The 15,251-nt window shown below is 40.5% G+C and overlaps 1 protein-coding gene across 5 annotated transcripts in view; it reads right to left on the bottom strand.

Moving 5' to 3' along the window:
- The window catches only part of FAM20B (FAM20B, glycosaminoglycan xylosylkinase), a 44,599-nt gene continuing 30,831 nt past the window's right edge, over positions 1,484-15,251 (bottom strand). For 4 of the 5 annotated variants that reach the window (XM_018060651.1, XM_018060650.1, XM_005690921.3 and 1 more), the window contains 4 exons: positions 10,060-10,231; positions 9,651-9,842; positions 7,893-7,952; positions 1,484-5,361 (listed from right to left, as the gene is read on the bottom strand). In XM_018060651.1, coding sequence (XP_017916140.1) covers positions 5,130-5,361; positions 7,893-7,952; positions 9,651-9,842; positions 10,060-10,231 — 656 coding nt within the window. In that variant the 3' untranslated portion in view covers positions 1,484-5,129. The remainder of the gene's footprint in view (positions 5,362-7,892; positions 7,953-9,650; positions 9,843-10,059; positions 10,232-15,251) is intronic. The other variant, XM_005690922.3, reaches the window with a different exon arrangement.

The following is a 15,251-nucleotide window of genomic DNA, read 5'->3' as shown; positions in this document are numbered from 1 at the left end:
TAAAAAAAAAAAATTCAAGTTTTAAGACTGTGGAAATAATTCTCTACTGGTAACTTTCATGGAGGGTTAACTGATAATATTTGAGATTTCATTTCACAGTATAAATAAAGCAGGTCTCTTGGAAGTTCTTGGACAATTTGATTTCAAGACATCTTTCTCCTAAAAGACTCAACGTTTTTTTTTTTCAACCAAAGTCAGTCTCAGGTAGAAACAATGAATCCAAACACCAGTTCATGGGTAAGCCTCTATTTTCAGTAAATTTGCTATTTCATTCTCAGGGCTTGGAGATCCAAGATCTCATGGATGACGGAGACATCTAGTGGCTCTTGTGAAAACTACAGGCAGCTGTGTTTCCTTAGCAAGCAAACTCAACCCTACTCTAGAATAGCCCAAGAACCATTGGCTTTGGTACTGCCCTGAAGCTTGTTAGAAATGCAAACTCAGGCCCAAACCTACTCAATCAGAATATGCATTTTAGCAAACACTTTCAAAGAGCAAAAGGGCACAGAGCACCTTCAGTGAGGTCATCTGGATGGAACCTAGCTTTGCAATAGACAACCTCCCCACCTGCTGCAGGCCATCAACAGCAGTATCGGCCTTGAAAACAATCTTTACAACTGTTAACTTTATTCTCTTAATTCCTGGGACTTACAAAGCAGCTTATCTTACAAAACTCACCCATGCTAAATCAGTGGTTATGACCATACTTGTCTCTATTTTATAAAATGAGAGCTGCTAAAAATCATTTTTATAAGAAATATACTGGGTAAAAATAAGCCCATATTAATAGAATCACTCCTTCGCTACTCCCAGCTGCCTTTAGGCTTCCACAGTGGTCTTTCTGGAATGCTTGAGAAGAAAACTAAGTCTGAAATCTCACCTAGAAAAGGATCGTATGAGGTGAGTCAGTAAGGAACATGTTCTAGGCTTCAGCCTCCCTTTTGTATTCAAGCACAAGTGACTAAAACTGGCACAAACAAAAATGCTACAAATCAAGTCAAAATCTTGAGAACTCTACTCAGTTGTCTGGTTGAGGTTTATGATGTCGCATTTCCATTGCAAAATTTAGAAGTCTGGTGTCCCAAAAATCACTATCAGCACCTGGTCTTGTCTTCCAGGCCTCTATGGTAATGTGCTGACAAGTCCTTCGGGATTCAAAATTCTTTGCAGAAGCTGCAAGAATGGAGTTAAGTATTAAATAAAAAGCACCTAAGAGTTAGCCTACTGAAAATCTTGGTTCTGTCACAACCTAACAGGCAACTTCTGAAGACCAAGATGTGTAAAGAGAAGAAATAAAGTGTAATGAGACGTGTAAAGGTCTTATCTGTCGTTGATTCTGTGAAACAACCCCTGTGGAAGTTTATGCAGATGCAGATGTAATCTTCTGTCCCCTAACAAAAATGGAAATCTGAATTGAAAACAATAGAAATACCCTGAACCAGCAGGTGGGGTGGGGGGATAATAAGAGGAAATGATACGTTGGTACTTATTAAAATCTTTATTCATTGTCTTTTTTTTCAGAATTGAAACCCATAGAACACATTAGAAATTTAGGTGCATATCTGTCTTGTTTGATGTCTTACCAAGCACAACCTCTATTTGTGCAAGAGCTCTGAGAGGAAATCCTTGGCAGATCAGAACCGAGGGTCGTGGTTCTTAACACCTCTCTCTTAAGCAAATAAATTACTTCCCGGTAAATTATTCCCAGATTCCCCCCCTAAACATTTTGTATTTTTGAGTAACACCTTAGTTCCTTAAAAACCTGTGGCAGTATAGTATCCAGCCCCCACCTTTTCAACCCAGACTTGAGGAGTGGAAGGGAGGAAAACTGGCCCTCCCCTGCTGTACAGCAGTCTTACGAGGCGGGTCTATCTGCCTCGGGCACCGGCCCTGGCTAGCACAGTAGGTGTTTCCTGAATGGTTGGTCTTTTTGTCACTTAGGTTCACGCTCAGAGACTGAGAACCTTTTACTAGCTTCAGGTTCTTCAGCAACATAAGTCAGTGTTTCCCTGTGTGAAAATAAATATTTTCTTGTTAGAATACATATATGACTATATACATACATATACCTTGACTCATGTTTCCTGAAGCCCAAGCTCACAAAATGACAGCTGCTGTTTACCATCATTTGAGGTGTGGTCATGGACTGGTCAAATGAGAATATGGAAGCTGTGGAGAAGAGAGGGTGAAGGAACATGCTGGATAGGAGGGGAAGGCCAAAAGCCTCTTTTTTTAAAAAAAAAAGAAAGAAAGAAAAGATGGATTTCTTTGGAAGAACATGTGGCTTTCAGGTGACACTGAAATTTGGCCATGTAGAGGATTCATTTTGCCCCAAACAGTATACAATGGATGTACCTGAATTCTCCCTTTCCTTATTACATTTCATTTGACATATTAATCCTGAGAGCAAATACAGAGAAATGCCTTATTAATATATTATTAAGCAATACTCTGAGCAAGTCAGATCCTGTCTATTAATTTGTTTTGCACAGAAAATTATTTACCCCAAACTAATAATACACCTTCAAATTAAAGAACAATTTTAGGATGAAACCTCTATACCCATATTCCCGCAAACTCTGGAATAAATATATTTAAAAAGCAGGAGAAGGAGTGCAGAAATGCTACTCAGTTCTGATTTTCTTAGTTTTAGAAGATTGAAATGTATCCATGTTTATCTTTAGATGTTAACTAGGCATACCCAACTTAAAGACTAACCAAAAACCCTTCCAATGACCTGATTATAACAACCCTCAATTCCAAAAGATAAACCATAAAAAGGACAGTGTTACAAAACTTTAAAAAACAATATCTACCTATTTTTTTAATCAGAATATAGTGTTTATGAATTTTAGAACTAAGAGCTTATGGTTGGTTTTCTCTGAGATTTACCTAAACACACTTTTCTCAGCTTAATCCAGTATTGACTTAGAACATAAATTTATATTCTAAGCATCAGTTCACAGCACTCTCTTAGCACAATTCTAACTTTAACTACTATACATCTGAACACCTTTTAAGATATTAAAATAGGGAAGGAGAATGAAGCAGTGTTTGGAAAAAAGAATGAGACGTTTTCAAAGCAGCCTTCCCTCCTGCATTTTCCCTCAACAGAATCTTCTGCCTTCAGCATTATGAATAAAGTTTCCGAGTTTGAGAACAGTTCTTACTCATTCCACTGGGGCATACCAAAGAACAATATCATGTGTTTGAAAGAATTAGTTCAACTAACATTTATCAAGCAAAGCAGCACTGACTACCTTCTTACTGGCTCCCTGATGCTTTGAGGTGAGCACCATCCAAGGTATTCTCAAGCTCAAATGTGTACTTCCCTGGATGCACATGGTACATGACTTTAAAACTGAAATCAGTGCCTCTTCCTGTTAACATTAGCTCAGTGTTTTGATATGTCTGCTATGTCTTAAATCCAAAAGCTTTTAAAAAATAAGCCTATTCTGTGTACATCTCCAAATGTACAAACTAAGTACAAAAGTACCCTAATTTCATGTTACTTTAAAGTAGTTACTGGGTACTCAGTGGACTTTCAATTTGAGAAAATTAGAGCACAAATTCTAAACCATTTTTGAAAGGGTGGTTACCTAAAATTGGTCTCCAGTGGCTGGCAGTAAATTTGTTCAACCACACTTTAATTAAATATTAGTCTTTGCTTCACAGAAGTCAAAACCCGAAGAGTCCCCAGACAAAATGCAGGAGAGAAGCTTCCAGCTCTGAGGACGCACAAGTGGACCCACCAGGCCAGCTCTCCTCGCCCTGTATTTTAATGCAACTGGTTACATGTCAAAATCACTTTGCCAGAACATACAACTAAGCCTGTTTTAGCAACCTGATATTTGAAAGTGCTAATAGAAGACAGAAGAACACTACCTCAGGGGTTCAGAACAAGACAGGGTATGACATAAATCAAAATCTTAAGGCTCTTCCTGGTAACCACCTTAATTTTAAGGCTCAGAAGGCTTAAAATCTGTGTTTCTAGCCTTCTGCGTGGCCCAAATCACTAGACAGGTCCAGCCACCAGCAGGATGTGAACTATTAGCTGTAGGAATGAGCTGGCTTTTCTCCAAGAAAGGCACAAATAGGATCGCCAGTCTCTTGGGAACAACAGCTTTAACAACTAAGTACCTTGAAGACAAAAGTGAAAATTCATTTTGGAAATCAGAATGGCAGGGATCGCAGGCAACCTAACTCTTACGCAAGGCGTTATTGTCAGTTTGCTTTGTTAATCTGCAAAGGATTTGCCTGTTTGGGGCAAAAAAGAAAGTAAACCTCCATAACAGAATTGTACTTGTGTTGTAACAGTAGGTTCTCTACAGACAATTTTTTTGGGTTAATTTGGACATAACCATGAGAATGCAACTCTTACTTAGGTACAAGTCATGCTTGCTTTTATATATGTTAAGAACTTAAATATAGCGGAACCTGTTTTTCACTAATTCAATCACCTCCTTGATTCTGGTTCTACCAAGCAGGTCTCTCTCTCTTCTTCTCTCCTTTAAGAATCATCAAAAGCACTACCACCTTCTTACTTAAAAGCCCAAACATCCTTCCTGCTTTTGTCCTTCCTTCTAATTCTACCTTAAAAGCATAGTCCCTCCAACAGAGCATACTACTTTGGCTCAACAGAATGCCGGGTTCCTTGCTGCCGCTCCCCAGGAAGCAGTAAAATCCCCAATTTGACTAATCCTGGAAAAAAGGACTCAAGAGACTGTAAAGTGTTTTTGGAAGATCGCAAGTGTGGAAAAAGGACCATAAGGATGAACTCCAAATACACACTCCAGAACCAACCCCAGCATTAACCCAGTTGAATGTCACACCTCTCTTCATCCTTTGGCATGAGAAATTAAGACTGACCAACTGTGCTGCCCACTGCTAGGATGGGCAAATGCCAAGGAAGTCTGAAGGTGGTTCAGCAGGTACGGTTCCATGGTCTGAAGCTTGTAAGTCTTTGCTTTAGCTTCTGCTACAGCAAACACCAAAGAAATCCAAGGCCACCCTATCCCCTATTACCAGAATGTGCTGCTGGCCATTTCCAATCCATCTCATACCATCTGGAATTGATTGTGCTGTTTCTCTATCTTTATAAAAAGCAGTTTCACTTATTTTGTGGTGAATTACAAGTGCGAGAGAGGCATCCTGTCTTCCACCAACACAGTGTCCATCCCAAACTGGTCAGTGCACTGCTTGACGGTGGCCAGGATACTCAGGAGCCGCTGGTCCACAGCGTCCAGGTGAGGATCAGAGAGCACTGGGGAGATGGGGTCGTGGGCCATGGCGGATTTTAAGGCAGACTTCAGCACACCATTCTTCAAGGAGTTCAGTCTGTTCCAGGTGGAAACACGAATGCTGGGAGAAATAAGTTTTAGAACAGGTTACATAAAGCCTCTCACTGTCAAATGGAGACTGAAACCTGCTTGGCAGACAAATGTAAAGAAATAATTATCTAAAATATCTCAACTAGAAAAGCCATTTCTGTTTTAGAAGCAGCTCTACATTATGAGTGACATTACCACATTTTGATATTTCCTTCTTGGTAACTAACAAGAGATACACACAATATTTACACAGGTTCACTGCAGTGCTCTTTTTAACAGGAAAAATGTGAATCTGAATGTCTGACAACTGAGAAGTAGTTGAATAAACTATGGTTCATCCATTCAATGAAAAACCATGCAGCCATTTAAAGTAGTTATGAAAATTCAGTGGCATGAGGAAATGCCCATATAATATTGAATCAGGGGAAAGTTGGAAGGAAAAACTGTTTTACTTCAAATCTGTGGGGAAAGAAAATGTGTGTATAAGCACACACACAAACATACACATACAGTTAGAATGAAGTCACTAGAGTGTTAACAGAAGGTATCCTTACATTTTAGCAAGTAATTTAAATTTCCTTCTTTTTATGTTTCTGAATTAAAAATTCTAGCATTAATCTTACAAATAGAAAAAGTTTATTTTAAGGGTATCTATTTTTCTTAATTTTTTTGCCTAAAGAGGATCTTCTGTTTATTTTAGAAGAAAAGTACGAAGCCCCCTGTAGGTAATGTGGGAACTACTAGGTATGCGTTAAGGCCTGACTCTGCATGAGGCCGGCAGCCTGTTCTGCAGCCATCTGAACAGTAAGAAAGTAAGGATCTTTGGCTAAAACATGGAAGGAATGGACAAGCACAGAGGCAGTGTGGTTTTCCAATTCTGAAAAATATGAGTGCCTAGAGCATCAGAATTTCTCCTGCACGACCAAAGTATCACTTGACTTCTTTCAGAAAGCTCCAAATCCACTTTTCATGTATGCCCTGCTCTCGTGGACAGAGGTCCTCTAATCATCTCTTCTCTTGGGCTTTCTCAGTACAGGATGCTGAGGGAGATGCTTCTGGCTGCTGTACAGGGCAGGAGTGTTCGGGGAAGGTCACCAAATGAAGCTCTTCCCTGGCTGCATTCCCAGAGCAGGCAGGTCCTCCGTGACACCGCAACTTCGGCCTGGCTTGGTAGTAACTTTCCTAAGGTCCTCTTGACATGGAAACCAGAGCCCCAAGGCCACCCACTCATGCTGGTACCCTTATTCCCTCCACAGGCCCACAAATAAGTCTTGCCTGTAGCCTGGAGGGCTCCCTACTGAGTCATGGCTGTCTCTGTACAGGACATGACCTGTGGATTGCCTGTTCCTTGCCTGCACTCTGGAGGGTTGCTTCCTGCACGCCCAGCATCTGCAAACTAGTGCACTTCTCTGCTATCAAGTGGGCTGAACTACACCTTCTCCAGAGGACCAAACCCAGGGGCGGGGGTGGGGGTGGGGGTGGGGGTCTCTTCCAAATTGGTTACTCTCCCTCAGCTCTACTTGTGTATCAGAGGGTTTAACCCTCCTTATATTAAACTTTCCTGTTGAACACACCATGTCTTTTCTATGTTCTGACTGCACCAGACTGACAGTACTAATTAACACAAAGATATCTTCCTTCACAGATGCAGGTTCTGACTGGATGTATCACTGCTTCCTAGTATTAATGAAGATAATTTAGGGTAGCCTACGTAACACTTTCTGCAGAATCCTGTTGTTACTTAAGAAAAAGAGAAAGAAAAGAAAAGTAAAACAGACCAGCTGCCAGAAGGGGCAGTCTTACGCGATCAGTGTCTCTCTGGGAGTTGACCAGTAGTATCCAAGCAAGGTGGGTCTGAGCTGATTCTTAGTGCTCACGCTTTAAAGTCATACTGGCAATGATGATCTGAAAAGGAGCTCCTTAGAGCTCAATCTTTAACTCATTTTCTTGATTTATTTTTAAATTTCTTTGTTCTCTAACACAGACTTTCAGAAAATCAATTACTAAATACCTAGGGAGGGCTTCCCTGGTGGCTTAAAGGGTAAAGTGTCTGCCTGCAAGACCCGAGTTCAATCCCTGGGTCGGGAAGATCCCCTGGAGAAGGAAATGACAGCCTACTCCAGTACTCTTGCCTGGAGAATCCCATGGATGGAGGAGCCTCATAGGCTACAGTCCATGGGGTCACAGAGTCGGACACGACTGAGCGACGACACACAAATACCTAGAGAGATAGCTATTTTTGGTTTACACAACTTCTGACTGAGATAAGCAAACCACAGGTGGGTTGTGGCGGTGAGAGGAAGGTACACACGGCAGAGCAACTGGGGCATGGCCTGCACTGGATTCTGCAGGGGAGCAGGGCCTGTATTCTGATATTGAAACAAACTGACATACATTATTAAATAAACTGGTAATTTCCATTCATATAAAACACAAAATGCTGTCTAAGCCTTGCTGCAGAAATACTTCCCTGATCCGCTACATACCAGGACCTCCAGGGGGTTCTGGGTTAGAAAAGTACGCGAAGCACTGCAGGCAAATGCATTTGATGAAGTGACTCACATGCAACACTGATAGAGAGGGGCGAGAATGCTTCTCTCATCCAGCGAGGGGTTCCCAAAGCTGAAAATTAAACGGAAACTTGGTGAATTAGATGAAAGCACCAGTTCCCTTTTCAGCATCAAGGTGAAAACAAATGCTATAAGAAACCCCAACGTGATCCTAGATAATTTTATGCCCCCACAGCTCAAATCACTTAAATTAGAAATAAACAGGGTTTATGACCAATTAGACCCAGGATTCCTAACAGCCTGCACTGCAGCGTCGAGAAACAGATATACTCCTTTACAAGGGTCCTTTCTCCTGCCGGGACTGCAAGGTGCTGAAGCGTGACCATTGTGACAAAGTGTGAAGTCCACAGATGGAGGAGAGTCTGAAGACCCCCAAACTTGAGAAAGTTTTACGGGTGCACAGAGAAATAAAGGCTATTCATATTAGGTTCTTACAAACAAGGAGAAAGTCATTTCCTGTAAAAAGAAGTTATACTTGTTCTACTCCAAAATTACCAATAAGAAAAGACTTAGATTATTCTATTCCCTACAACAAAGAAAAAACTGCTCACAGAGGCTGAGAAAATGGTGATTGGAAGCATATATAAAAATGCCTTAGGCAGTAATTCAAGAGTAAGAAAAGAACTGATTCTGGAATAACTGTCAACCTTCCACTCTTCCTAGCAGCTCACCTTAATAGCTGGAGGGTCTGGTAGCCCTCAGCACAGTGCAGGCCCTTGAATAAAAAATGGCAAAGGCAATTATTTCCATGTGTATTTCCATAGCACACATGATCACTTTTACAAGTAAGGATATTCAGGAACTGAAAATACAGTGTAAATGAAAATGAAACACATGGCACTGGCCACTTCCTGCTGGCCTCGCACTCTCTGTAACTGTCACCACCTTCCATGGAATATGAGGGGCCTGGTGCCCAGTGTGAGGTGGTGGCCTGCTTAGCAAATGCTGCCCAAGCATTCTCTGCTGAGGATCCATGGCTCAACTTATTCTCAGCAACCGACGTTAACAGTTAGCGACCTAGAGTCTGGACAGTTCTGGCTCCAAGGAAGTACTCTATCTAGCAAACATTTACTAAGTGTAACTAAAAGTATGGCACTTAACTGGGTACCATGGGGAATGCAGAGTGCAAGCTGAAAATACAATGTGCTCTTCAAATAGCTCAGATCTAAATAAGGACATTTCATTTATTCAAAATTAATAAAACTGTCTTATTCAAGATAGTGACTTATCTTTATAATCACTAAGCAACTGCTCTCCTACTCATAATAGAAAAAATCTGGGCCTAGATTGCTATAAAAATAGCAAAAACACCCTATCAAGTAAGTTAATTTTTTAAACTGCATGAACCTTTGGATACTATATATTTAACAGTAACTAAATTTCATGTTCTGTTAACTATGTATTTCTCAAGATTCTAAACTAGTCAAGAAACTAGTCAAGAAAGAATGATATAAGTAGCAATAAATACAAGACTTTGGTTTCCAGTTGTCTGTAAAGAGAATGAGAATCTTTGACTCCTTGGAAAAAATGACTTTTCCATTTTTATTAAAGTCTTAGATCCCTGAGGGTGAAAGGAGTATAAGCTCTGAACAAGCTGGAAGGATGGGTGCCCGTGGCAAAGACCCTGAGTACAAACAGCAAGGACGCCCTCTATCGAGTCTGTTCTAGAGTTCTCCCAGGACATCCTAGACAGCATCCTTCTTGTATATACAAGACCCCAAATGGAGAGGGAGAGTCCTGCTGGTCCTACCTTTTGGCATTATCGAGAAGGATGAGCATACTAGCGCCTTCATCGTCTTGGAAACTCTCATAGTGATGGCGGTCAGCATTGCCAATCAGGTAATCAAAGACAGCTGTATCAATGATGTCCAAGAGGCGCGGGCCAGAGTCATAAGGAGATGTTTTCTTTACAGCATCGCAGTAGCTCTCATCATACTCCCACCTGGAGGCAAGCAGCATGGGGGGTGTTTACTGATTGTCAGCACCGCATGTAGCATTGTTTAAAACACAGAGAAGAGAAAGTCCCAGACTAGCAGGTTTCCCCCGAGCAGGTTTCCATAGTCCTTTTTATTTGTGGACAGAACCCCTGGCTCCTACACAGGGTCAGCACCTGACTAGGTACGGGAGAGAATAAAGTAACGGCTCACAGGAGCATTTACCTGGCCAATTTGCCCTCTCGGTAAGTCCTGCCCCATGGGTGTCGGTGTTTCTGTAGAGGCCACACATCTGGAAGCCAAAGCGTGACAGACCCCTCCATCGTGTCTCCGTCAGCACAGGCTGGCTCTGTTTCTCGGCAGTAGTAACACTTCCCATAGAAACAAGTATTATTTCCTAAAGGAGAGAATGGAACCAAATACTTTTAGAGAAAAAGGATGATTCCAAATTCTCCCCAAACAATGCAGAAGAGAGTAGCTCTATGTGAAAACAAAGATCCTGAATTGATTTTAAAATCTTTATTTTCTGTATAGGAAATAAAAGCACATGGTGTAAAAAAAAATTCAAAAGGACATACATGAAAAGGTAACTCTCCTTCTCCCTCTCTGCCCTGTCTACCCAATCCCCTTCCAGAAGTCAACTACTGTCACAAGTATCTTTCTGAACTCACTTTAAGTAATGGCCTCTTCTCCTTTGACAGGACTGACATTTTGGCCAGAATGCCATGGGGAGGCAGAGAAGGCATAATGGCCCAGGACTTTGTTTACATACTGGTTGGGGAGCGGGGTCTTGAGCAAATGAGTTAACAGACTGAGGATAATGGGAACCAGTTTTCTGATAGATAGATAAAGGAGTTTAACACATACAAAGGGAGGCCAGAGTAAATCCTTCGCTGTGGAATTATAACTGAGGATACTAGTTTGAATAGATGGTTTAATACACAGAGATATAGAAGAAGACAAAATACGAATGTGTGTGTGTGTATATCTACGCATATATATACACACACACGGATATATGCCACATACGTTTTCTACCTCTGCCCCTCTAGAAAATCTAGAAACAGTGACACTCAGGTAGTAATGAATACACCTAGCACTCATCTATTAGTTTCTAAATACTGTTTTACTGCTGTATTCGGAGAAGGCAAAGGCGACCCACTCCAGCACTCTTGTCTGGAAAATCCCATGGGTGGAGGAGCCTGGTAGGCTGCAGTCCATGGGGTCGCTAGGAGTCGGACATGACTGAGCAACTTCACTTTCACTCTTCACTTTCATGCATCGGAGAAGGACATGGCAACCCACTCCAGTGTTCTTGCCTGGAGAATCCCAGGGACAGGGGAACCTGGTGGGCTGCCGTCTATGGGGCTGCACAGAGTCGGACACGACTGAAGCGACTTAGCAGCAGCAGTAGCAGCGCTGTATTAAAAATAACCAGGATTCCCTGGAGAAACAGATGACCCAAGGGCAGGAGCAGAGAAAGTACAAGATGAGTCTGGGTCATATTGCTATGCCAGCCATAAGGAAGCACTCAGAGAATGACGAGAACATTCCAAATGACAGGAGACAGTTTGTAGGGATTCCCCCTCGCCAAACCTGCGACAGTTTGAGTATCAAAATAAATAATAATAACATTGTTACTAAGTAAATTAAGAGCCTGTATGCTCATAGTTTTATAAATAAATAAATAAACAAAAGTGGGGCAGGGTGGGGGGAGGTCTACAGGATGGCAACCAGTAAGTCTAGAAGAATCAGCAAATCACCATGTGACAAATGTCACAGTAGTAACTGATGTGGGCAAGAATTATCAATGAATGCTAAAACTGCAGGGCAAAAGTCTGGTGACGATATAATGTTTATACAGGTTTGAGTTTCTCCCTACAAGGTACTCAGTAGTTACTTATTAGTAAGTATAAAACACTGGAGAAACCTTGCAGACACTCACCACCTTAACCAAGTGATGAGTTAACATCACAAGTAATGGGACCAACATCATGTGCCTCCTGATACTATGCACTGAGAAGAGAACAACAGCACTTTGTTGGCATTTTCACTAAAGTCTTTAAATCATAATGAAACATGAACATCAGAGATGTTCCAGAAAGTAACCAGCCTGCACTCTTCAAAACCATCAAGGTCTTGAAAAACAAGAAGAGTGAGAAACTGTTTCAGCCTGATGGAGGCTAGAAAGACATAATAAGTGAATGCAACTGAATACAATATCCTAGATTAAATCCTGGATGTACACAGGCCATTACACAGACACGTGGCAAAATGTGAATAGGGTCTATGTGATCAGCAATATTGGATCAATGTTCATCTCTTGATTTTGATGGTTGAATGATGTCGTGTATAAGAGTGCCCTGGAAGTTGTGATATACTCACTCAAGTCTTAAGGGAGCATAAGGCAGTAATGGATATTCATGTCTGCAACCTGTTCTCAACCGATTCAGAAGTATTAACAATTGAGGAATCTGGGGGCAGACTCCAGATCATTTTCTGCAACTTTTATGTAAACCATAAAATTATTTCAAAATAAAAACTTAAGGTAGGTAATTTTTTTTTGCTCTCCACCTCTATGAAATATAACCATTAAATGAGCTAATTTCCTATACCTATAAAACCTCACATACTATTTTAACAACTGTTTATGTTGTTAAAACATAAACATGTATAGGGGTCCTTGAAGAGACAAACTTATTAGTATTTCCACCCTCTGGCCTACTACACACTAAATAAAAACGAATTCACTATACACACCCCTCTCCTAAAGTTGACTCTATCACTATTACTTCACACACTTTGCCAGATAAACAGAGATTTGAACACTAATTGAAAGATACACCATCCTTATAATGTTTATTATATAAACTTAAAAGTTTAATTTGATCCATCAAAAATACCAATGGGTCTTTTAGCGGGTAACTAGATATGACAATTTTAAAGGTCAGAAGAAAAAATATAAATAAGAACTGTTATAAAACTGTTAAAATAACTGCAAAGAGAAGGGACTAGATTTATCAGATATCAAAACATAGTATAATGTCTCATAATTAAAACATAGACCAGCTGATGAACAGATATAATGTCTGATGGAACAGAACAGAAAGTCTAGAAACTAAAGCTAAATAAGCTGAAGAAAATTTATTACAGGGGAAAAACAAGAGACTCTTTAATAAATGCTGCTGGGGCAACTGACAGCCATCTAGGGGAAAAAATAACAACAGTGGAGCCATACTTCATTATAGCTCCAACAATATCGAAACCTTAATGTGAAAAATAAAACTACAGAAGTACTAAAAAAAAAAAATTTTTTTTCCATAATGTTGGAGTGAGCAAGGCATAACTATGATTCAAAATCAGAAAATCTATCAGAAAAAGATGGATTGATACACTAAAAACAAAAAATTTCTATAAAGCATTTATAAAGCAATTATCCTTCAATTAAAAAATAAATTTAAAAAATTCTATAAATAAAAAAAAAAGAGAAAAACTAAGCAAAGGCAAAAGAAATTAAAGAATTGCGGAAAATATTTACATCTCACATCACAAAGAGCTATTATCTTTCCTAAGTATGAACTCTTGTAAATCAGGAGGACCAATGATAGAGTTAAAAATGACTGAGGATATGCAAAGATAAAGAAAATACAAATGGCTCTTAAACAAATAAAAAGATGCTACATATGAAACAAACAAAACCCAAAGTCTGGTAATACGTTGTTGGTGAAGCTAGGGCAGAGGCATTCTCATGCGTCACTGCTGAGAAGGTAAACTGGTTAAACATCTACGTAAAAATGTATGTGGCTTTGACCCAGCACTTCCACTTCCAGATATAGTTGATCGTGCATGAAATATGTACAAGGTAATTCTGGGCAACACTGGTTGTAAAAACAAAATATCATAACTTTTAGGTCCAACAAGGGACTGGTTAAATGAACTATGGTACATCCATGCAATGGAGCATGTTGTACCTGGTAAAACAAAAAAATGAAAAAGCTCTTTATATGAGATAATAGAAAGATTTCCAAGATGTACTACATAAAAGAGTAAGATGCAGAAGCATGTACAGTGTGACACGTGTTGTATAAAATGGTAGTTAGATAAAAATATATATTCATTTTTCATACAAAAAGGACATAAAAAGAAATTACTAAAAAAAAAACTAAAAAAAAAAAGGAAATTACTAATAGAGATTGCCACTGGGAGTAGGGAGAAGGAATGGTTGGATGAAAGTTTTTTCATTGTTCTCCTTGGGCATTTTTAAAAAATTGTGAGTTGTGGGAATATATTATTGATAAAAAAACATACAAAACAAAACAAAACATTGCTTGGTGTAGGAAACTTGCTATGTATGTGATGAAATCCAAACTGCTGAGCTTGGTAAATAAGACCCTTTAAAACTGAATGAAGTCAGGTGTACAGTGTGATCTAAGTCAGGAGTAAGAGTGTGATCTAAGGTCAGGCTTGCAGGTTCAAAATAGAGACTATAAACAGTCATTAGACTGTAAGACATTATGCCTGATAATTTGATTTCTCTAAGCTTCCTCCAAGGAGCGGTGGCTGCATGGGTGCAGGAGGGCCTAGAGGAGCTATTCCACATTCAAGGTCAGGAGGGGTGGCGGTGAGAAGATACCCCTCATCCAAGGTAAAAGAAACCCAAGTAAGACAGTAGATGTTGCAAGAGGGCATCAGAGGACAGACACACTGAAACCATAATCACAGAAAACTAGTCAATCTAATCACACTAGGACCACAGCCTTGTCTAACTCAATGAAACTAAGCCATGCCCGCGGGGCAACCCAAGACGGGTGGGTCATGGTGGAGAGGTCTGACAGTATGTGGTCCACTGGAGAAGGGAATGGCAAGCTACTTCAGTATTCTTGCCTTGAGAACCCCATGCTGCTAAGTAACCTCAGTCGTGTCCGACTCTGTGTGACCCCATAGACAGCAGCCCACCAGGCTTCCCCGTCCCTGGGATTCTCCAGGCAAGAACACTGGAGTGGGTTGCCATTTCCTTCTCCAATGCATGAAAGTGAAAAGTGAAAGGGAAGTCACTCAGCCGTGTTCAACTCTTCGCGACCCCAAGGATCGCAGCCTACCAGGCTCCTCTGTCCATGGGATTTTCCAGGCAAGAGAACTGGAATGGGGTGCCATCACCTTCTCCGTGACAACCCCATGAACAGTATGAAAAGGCAAAATAATAGGATACTGAAAAAGGAACTCCCCAGGTCAGTAGGTGCCCAACACGCTACTGGAGATCAGTGGAGAAATAACTCCAGAAAGAATGAAGGGATGGAGCCAAAGCAAAAACAATACCCAGTTGTGGATGTGACTGGTGATAGAAGCAAGGTCTGATGCTGTAAACAGCAATACTGCATAGGCACCTGGAATGTCAGGTCCATGAATCAAGGCAAACT

The sequence above is a fragment of the Capra hircus genome, chromosome 16, assembly GCF_001704415.2.
Source record: "Capra hircus breed San Clemente chromosome 16, ASM170441v1, whole genome shotgun sequence".
NCBI classification, from domain to species: domain Eukaryota; kingdom Metazoa; phylum Chordata; class Mammalia; order Artiodactyla; family Bovidae; genus Capra; species Capra hircus.
This window is presented reverse-complemented; position numbering and strand designations above follow the sequence as displayed.